An 8,883-nucleotide genomic window follows, 5' to 3' on the forward strand; every position below is an offset into this window, starting at 1 on the left:
CACCTGCCTATATCTTTTTTCCCATCAAATGATCGCCTCTCCAATCATTTGACTGAAATTTGTAGCCAATGTATGTCCTATGCTGTTAAAGATGAAGATGTAGGCCTAAAACTGGATTATAGAATAATAATAAAAAATACAAGTGATTTCATGTAAAATACTGTATACAAGTGTAGATTGTATGTTTTTTGTTGTGCCACCGTCAACATAATCCAGGCTTTAGACGATCCGGTTAATTTTCACTGTTGCCATAGTTCTGCGAATATTTTTGTCGACCTGTTAACCTCTGTCAACATGTTAGCCCACTTGTAAGCTTGGCATCCTGTGAGGTTGCTTACGACGCTCTGACATGCCCCTCCATTCCTCCCTCCCAACACCGTCGGAGGTGTCTCTCTTTAGTCCCAACGGTAGGATCGAGAAGTTCGCCAGTAAGTAGGTCTACGAGCGTCTGCGAGTGGGCGTGTTTCCGCGAGCAGTTAGTGGTCTCTTCACTTGCGTGCTTTAGTGGAGGATACGAGCGCACTAGCTTGTGAAGCGCGACAGACCAGCTCGTACGTGCAGCCTGTCTACGGTGGAAAGTTCCCTAAATCCGGCTGCAGTGTGGAGAGGACCTCGCCAAACTTTTTGGACACTACCACCATGGATGCCTTTCGAGCAGTGGCGTTTTACGCGCTGTTAGTTTTTCTTTGGAATTTACCGTGTTTCCAGTCCGCTGCTCTCATCTCCTCCACCGCGCCGAGAAGGAACAGGGGGACCAGAGTCCCATATGACGGACCAACGTCACACAAATTTCTCAAAGAAATCTTTGCATCATCTCCCGGTCTCAGCCGTCACCGGGACGAATTCAAAGACGCTATCGTGCCGCACGATTACATGATCTCCATATACAGGACATATTCCGCAGCTGAAAAACTGGGCATAAATGCGAGTTTTTTCCGGTCTTCAAAGTCTGCCAATACCATAACAAGTTTTGTGGACAGAGGAAAAGGTTTGTGCTACTTCATAATATTCCCAGCCGTGCACGCCAGTAACAACCTGCACCATACATGCTTATGCTATCAATTTAATTAACTCGCTTTATAACTAACCAAGGTAGGCCTACCAAGCGGTCGAAATTGTATCCTTTTCAGTTTAATATTATTTACATGTGATTCCTAGGAAGGCCTCATTATTGTCCCCATCGATGTGAACCGTCTCAACGTAGACAGTCTACTTTTTTTTTTCATTGTTACAAAAAACCCCCCATCTATATTAGGTTGATTGGAACTGTATAACTTTTGACATTTGAGTCAGTGAAAGGCCAATAGGTATTCGTGGTTGAATTGGAGTCTACATATTAGGCTGATACTCAATTAGTCTTTTCCTAAAACATTCATGTTATGGAAATGTCTTTGTATTACTTTCATAAACGGCTGAAGGATTTTCCAAATTTTCGAAAAGTTTGAGGTTCTCAATTTTGCACTAAGCTGTAATCCTGCAACTAAGTACTAATTGAGACGTTTTCTAAATGAAGGCAATAAATTGTTCGTACCATCCTCGCGTGTAAGCAGTCCAACCTGTTGGCACTAGGCACCCTGCCTGACGTGCGCCGCATGACCTAAGGGACTGTATGCAATCAAGTAGCTTCAAAGGACATGAGAAAGATGTTAAATATGCCTCTGATGGCAACATTTTAACCTTTATCAATGTTATGTTATTTATACATTCAACTTCTTCCTCTAAACGGACATCCTCTTGTAAATGTATATAAAACGTATGGAAAGCTAAATAATTTAATTGTTCAAATTAAACGTTAATCAAAATTCCACAAATAAAAAATAAATCGGGGATTGCTTCCTGGACGACTTTGTCGTGATAGTAGCCTATGCGCAAACCTTACAAGGAAAAACATTAGCTGATGTCAGGCAAAAAGAGGGCCTTGGAAGCTAATTGGTGGAGCCTACGTTTGGAAGAGGCGCAAGGAGCCTATCAGTGAGTGTCACCAGGCGTTCGTTTCTCTCGGTTAGTAAAAGCTTTCGCTTTAAGGGGAGGATTGCAAACTGATTTGATGAAAAAGCTTCACTTTCCCCTCTGATTTTGATTTGATGTGTCACCGGTTCTGACCTTCCACGGGACCCTCTGAGGGTTGCTTAGCATCAAACCGCTGATTGGAGTATTTGAACTCAGTGATCTAATTGAGCGTTCATGTCATAACATATCAAACACTGTCTATTCTCCCATAATGAACTAATCCAGCCAATGGCACATTATCAAAAATGACGAGGAGAAAAAAATTAAAGAGAACTTCCGTCCCCATGAAGTGGTTAGCGTTTACTGCTTCCTTGTACAAACGGCAGTTTAATTGTGGGAAATATATTTTTCTCTTTTCCTTCCTTGTTTTCTGTTGAACAAACAATTTTCGCATAAAGGTTTGCAGGTGTTCTCTGTGTGTTCACACCACATTAGTCAACAATGAATATTTAAACTCTAAATATTTAAACTCTTTATGGCGTCCTATGTTAAGTCGTCATGGATAGACTATACCAGCACCACTGAACCACAATAAAATTATTATTAGACTTGAAGGCATTTGTCTGTAAGGCCGCTTTGTAACGTGCTCGCCATGCCATGTCATTTAGTGATTTCTGGACAAGTAATATTTAATTATGATAACATTCTAATCTCGATTAAACAGGAAATTGTTGACTCGGAATTCTCAAGATTTTGGGTCGTTATGGACGCAAGATCAGACAAGAACAAACTGAATGTATGAAAATTACTTTTGGCACTTGAAGTAACTCATTAAAACGCAGATGGTGCTTGCTGGCCCCAGTAGCCGCACCAGGAGAAATCTCTCCCTCTCTCTCTCTCGCGCTCTCATAGCCTCCTAGGTCTACACTAATGCACACACACACACATACACACACACACAGACACAGGATTTTATAATTTATCAACATTATAAAATACAATTTTGCAAATGATTTGAGCGTCAAATCATGTATCTATGGTAAAGCAATACACTATTCAGTTGATGCCCAATAGAAACCTGCTTAACAATCATTAGGCTACACTTTAACTAGCATTTCCTCCGTGTTCTGATCACTCTCATTTTGTACAAATATAACTTGTTGTTGAAATAAACGTCTGTAACGTGTGGACGTGATCACAATAAGTTATAATCAGTTGGAACACTTTTGAACCGGGAATGTTGTCGTTGGCAGGGAGAGTGAAATATTAGTGGGGAAGTATTTTAATAGGGAAGGAGGGAATTCAGAACTGTTAATTATTTGGTGACCTTGTATTCGATTTGTTTGAGGTCTTATAAAAAAACGGTAATGCATACCATACGCGCGAAGCAACTGAAACAAACACGAGGTTTCAATCTACTTTTACTATTTAACTCTGCTGGGTTCACGCACGGGAAAATACAGGCGATGAGATACAAATGTCTTTTGTGAGTGATCTCTTAATCGCTTATGTATTAAAATCCGAGGAGCCAGACGGCACGATAAGAATACAAAATAAACCCAAAACACTGACATTTGGCTTGTTTGTGATTACTATTTCAGAAGATTTTTACAATTGTGAAATCAGACGAAAACATGGATAGTGTTGTACTTTCTTTATATTTGGATTTTGACATAACTGATTGATCTGTAGATATTTTCCAGCTCTAAATTCATAGAGCCTATTGTATGGCATTTATATGTGAGGCATTCTGACATCCAGCTTGTTAGCCATTCGCCCACAATTTTCGAGGTCTCGAATTCACTTGTTATAAAGTTACAAGGGCTCAGAGAATTGGGAATTTAAGTACTGCGCCAGTAAAGGCACGTGACTGCAGAGTGCATGTGCACTCGTTTGCTTTCAGACAATCCATATATTCGTTCGCACCGAAATGATGCAAGTTGGCCGCAAAATTCCGAAAGGGAGAATAATGCATTAATTGTGTATTGTTCAGCCGAGTGTACAGTATGTGTCCTTTAGTCTGCATGCGCTGGCAGCATCCGCACTGCTTGTAGGCTGTAACAGAAGGCCGCGTATTCCGGTGGACATGTTTTGGAAAGCAAGGGTTGTTTCGATTCGTGGATTCAGATTCAGAACCATAAAATGTGTAAATGAAAAATATAAGAAACAGCCCCTGTGACACTGGAAGTTTGCCTCAAGTTTAATCTAAATTCCCAAGGCATGTCGAATGTATAGGCTAGTGTATGCCTTCTGTTTTGTAGGCGCATATGTAAATGGAATGTAGGCTATCTATTTTTTCACTGTTAAATGTTGTAGATCACAGTGGTTTGAAATCCAATATCAAAAGGGGAAGAACGCTACAATTCTTATCAGATAATGTGTTTTCAGCACACCAACGGGCCATCAGTCCACTCTATAAAATGCTAAGTATTGGGTTAACATTGTATTATGGTTACATTCGATTTAATAATAGAAGCATTTTATGTAGAGGTATTCTGAAAGCTCAGTCAGCCCATGCCTTTCAACTAATTCTGTCTTAAAATGATAAATTAATCAAGAAAACAGGAATCAACCCGCATTTAGCTGATGGTCTTTTTCACTTAAAATTGTAACAAATCGTAGGCCTACTGAAACAACTAGGCCTACATTGGAAGAACATAACATACTCGCCTACATCTAATCGACCTTCGCAGTCAAATTGGGCTTTAAATGTTTGGTCTATCGCCCACTCTTCGGTAGGCAAAACAAACTTCTGGCGTTTCGGCCGTCCTTACATGCTTTTCTATTGCTGGCTGATGCTACAGTCGCCACTACTATTACTTTTCTTACCAACTACTAACACTAATGATGATGATGATGATAATAATAATAGCAATAATAATAATAATAATAATAATAGTAATAATAATAATAATTTGATAAACTTTAATTATGCCAAGTATTGCTATCTCGCCTGGTTTCCCCCTCTTTTTGATTTGCCGAGGTGTCACTCTGAGTTTGGCTCAGGGCTAACTGGAGAGTGGGCACAGAAAAACACGAAATAAGGCCAGCTATCTGGCCTCTTTGTGAGAATGTGAGCCCTCCCCCTCATCCCCTCCATACCCTGAGCACTGTACGCCCTAAGTGAATCTGACTGCAATTATTTCTTTTTATCTTGCAGACGATCTCTTGCACTCTCCTTTGCGAAGACAAAAGTATCTGTTTGATGTCGCAACCCTTTCAGACAAAGAGGAGCTGGTCGGAGCTGAATTAAGGATATTTAGAAAAGCTCCCGGGTCTTTCCAAGCGCCATCACCAGGTCTCTACGGCATCCACTTACTCCCTTGTCGATCAGAGAGGCTGCTGGATTCCAGAACCATTGATCTACAGGAATCCAGAAAATCCGGCTGGGAGGTTTTGGACGTTTGGGGAATGTTTAAAAATCGACATCACCCGAGCCAGGAGAACCAGCTTTGTCTTCAGCTCAAGGGCACCATTGGTAAATCAGACACGGAAATCGACTTGAAACAGTTGGGGTTTGACAGGAATGGTCGCTCCCAGCAAGAGAAGGCTATCTTGGTGGTATACACGAGGTCGCGCAAGAGGGAGAACTTGTTCAATGAAATGAAAGAGAAGATTAAGTCCAGAGACTCGCGGTGGTCCGAGGTGGAGGAGAGCGGCCTACAGTTCAAAGCCAGGCGCAGGCGGAGGACCGCGCTGAGCAATCGCCACGGGAAAAGGCATGGGAAAAAGTCCAAGTCGAGATGCAGCAAAAAGGCGTTGCACGTCAACTTCAAGGAGCTCGGGTGGGACGACTGGATCATCGCCCCTCTGGATTACGAAGCCTACCACTGCGAGGGCCTGTGCGACTTTCCTTTGCGTTCGCACCTTGAGCCAACTAACCACGCCATCATACAAACTCTTATGAACTCAATGGATCCCAACAGCACACCCCCGAGCTGTTGCGTCCCGACCAAACTGAGTCCAATTAGTATATTGTACATTGACTCTGGTAATAATGTAGTGTACAAACAGTACGAGGATATGGTGGTTGAACAATGCGGTTGCAGGTAGCGTCTTGTATCCCCCTGAAATGAAGACATTCTACTTAAAAAGAAAAGCAACAACTAGCCACAACAGCGTAAAATAAACATTACACCTGAATCGTGCAAAGAGAGAAAAGCGCAAATGCTACAGTCTGAAAACTCACGTTTTCCGCTACATGAATGTGGGCCTATCATCCAAAAGGGATCATTACATAGAATGCATTTCTTGCAGTATAAACACGACTATTTATTCTGTCGATTTAAGCTCTGTCAAATATCACAATAACCATGACACTTTGTAGTATACGATGAAAATAATAATTTCTTCAGCCGCTCAGATCTTAGTTCTGGAGTCAAATGGAAAATACCTCCCCTTGGGCACGTTATCAGACATGGACATCTCAAGAAATCAAGAAGTTTGCATCAGGATATCTGGATCACCTCCAAGTTATCAAAACTTGCGTCCTCATCTTGATGGATGGCAACAGATGAAAAGTTACGCTTGTCATCTGGACCGCGAGGTTGTTCTTTCCCTTTCAACTGCGTGAATTCAAATGAACCAGGTGTGAAGCACCTGTTCAAAAAAACAAGCCCATAACGGAGGGGGCGAGGCACAGTAACCTGTTGCGTCCCACTCCTAATGGCTCTGAATGCGCTGACAGCTGAGGGGATAGCGGAACTTTGGCCACCGACGCCCTCTCAATGCTTAGGCACACACTGTCAAACGCGTTATCAGGAGGACTTTTGCTTTTTACGAAGTGGTGAATGTAACCTACCAAACACATATCTTGGATCGTGGAAAAGAGACAGCTTGCGCGCACAAGTTTCCAGGAGTTTTACCCTCCGCGCACCTGGCACTCGGGGCGCGCAGCGTGCAGGGTAGTTCTCCAGAGGCCTTGAGACTGTATGTGGTAGCCTACAAAGGACTGCATAGAGTGCAAAAATATAATGGAATATGACACTAGGGTTGAAACAAGAAAATATGAAGTGCCTGGACGTTTGAGTGATAGTCATGGAGCCTATTAAAGAGCTTCGACGAAAAAGACAACCAGACCACGTAGCTAATTCCATGGGTATGCATTGATAACCACATCGTCGTCGACACAAGCAAGAGAATATCTAATTTCTGCATATTTACGAAATGCACTTCCATAACAACTGACTGCCCCAAATCCAAGTAGTCAGGAGAATATTTTTTCCATGACCAATCAAGAGACTCGCAAACGAGATGATATTTAAATGCACATTAGCTTTGAATGCACTGCTGTTCATTATTTTGAGATGTAAATATTTGTATAGTTTAAACCTCTACAAGTGCAACGAATGGAGAAATGACCAACCACATTTCTTTGTAAATATACATACATTATAAATGCACTCAAATCGTTATAATTTCTATTCTATAATTATTTTATTATTTGTGATGTACAGAGTTTCATGATAATCGTGTATTTCTTTGATAAGATTAATTTAAACTGTATTCAATATTTGCTGAGAGTGGAAATACCATTATCAATGTCTACCTCAAAATTACATAGGTTCTGAAATCTGAGGTGCATTCAGCTAGTGTTGAGTTCTTTTTCAATTATATAAATATATATTAATGGATAATTATCCACACTTACTGTACTAATAAAATGACAAAATATATATATTCTCTGTGTACCTCTGATGACTTAATTCCCCCTCAAAAATAGACCACATCAAGTGAGACTGAAGATTATTGGCTTTCTTCTGTCTTGTGAAGTTTCAGATAAGAACCACATCCACGCTTCAGGAAACACAAGCTCTCAAATGAAATGGTCACAATAATTAACGTTTTATTTGATGTTGTCTGAACTTGTAATGTTTTGTGTTGACATTGACTCATTAAACCGTACTGAAAAGGGTCCTAGAGAACTGCATTTACAGTGTACAAAAATCACTTATTGACTCGTTCTCACTTATTGACTTGTTCTCTTCAAGTCAATATAACCTTCAGTTTCTAATATTAAAGCAGTATTAATATACTGCAAAAACAATCCAATGTTATTTCCAGATTAATAACATCCTTAAAGGAACATTGAGTTAAGACACTTGAGACACCATGTCTGGAATTCCATCTAACTGTTTCACCCTAGCTGTTTCAGAAATTCCGAACTTTGTTTTCAGTCAGATTAGGCAAAGAGTTTATGTAATGCAGCATTTTAGCTGGACAGCTTGTGCTAGGGCAATCCTTTTTTTCATACTCTTGGTTATACATAATGTTTGTTTGTGTGTGTGTGTGTGTGTTTGTGTGTGTGTGCTTTTACAACCCTCCCTTTTCTTAAGTTATACGTCTTCATACCACATCGTCCATATGGATAGTGTAGTGATGGCACTGAGTGCAGCCTGTGCCATACGTTTGGTGCTTGGCGAGGAGCTAACCTTTAACATGTGGGGAGTCATGCTAACAGAGGGAAATACAGGGGCTTTCTGTCTCATATGGACCAGGTTGTATGATCAACAGGCTATTTCCCAATGAATTAGCCATTCATGGGTCAAGTTTACTTAACACTGTAATGTTTCCCAATCTCTGGATGAAAAGATTTGAAAGGAGGGATTGCTTCCATATAGGCTATCAACCTTGGCCTGGAAGCAATTAGAAAATTGCTTTGAAATGTTATATGTTGTCCAGACTCCGGTACAGTATCATGTCACGCTGCACATGTTTGCCGAGGCAAAAAGAGGATGCTAAGTGCACTTTTTAGCTGGCCCTGCAAACCACCGACACAACAGCCACCCCCCACACACACACATACACACTCACTCCACCCCCACTCCAATGGTATGGCCATACAGCCCTTTTGAGCATCGGGACTTTGTCACTATAGACCCTTTCAAGAGAGTTCCATTATCAGCATCATAGTTGGCCCCACAAGACTTCTTT

The 8,883-nt window shown here is 41.1% G+C and overlaps 1 protein-coding gene across 1 annotated transcript; it reads left to right on the forward strand.

The window, feature by feature from the left end:
• The first annotated feature begins 447 nt into the window (after positions 1-447).
• Positions 448-7,869, forward strand: gdf6a (growth differentiation factor 6a). Its single transcript, XM_048260013.1, has 2 exons — positions 448-988; positions 5,111-7,869. The coding sequence occupies exons 1-2, from the start codon at positions 640-642 to the stop codon at positions 6,001-6,003; spliced, it is 1,242 nt and encodes a 413-aa protein (XP_048115970.1). The 5' UTR covers positions 448-639; the 3' UTR covers positions 6,004-7,869.
• The last annotated feature ends 1,014 nt before the right edge of the window (positions 7,870-8,883 follow it).

The sequence above is a fragment of the Alosa alosa genome, chromosome 13, assembly GCF_017589495.1.
Source record: "Alosa alosa isolate M-15738 ecotype Scorff River chromosome 13, AALO_Geno_1.1, whole genome shotgun sequence".
In the NCBI taxonomy this organism is placed as follows: domain Eukaryota; kingdom Metazoa; phylum Chordata; class Actinopteri; order Clupeiformes; family Clupeidae; genus Alosa; species Alosa alosa.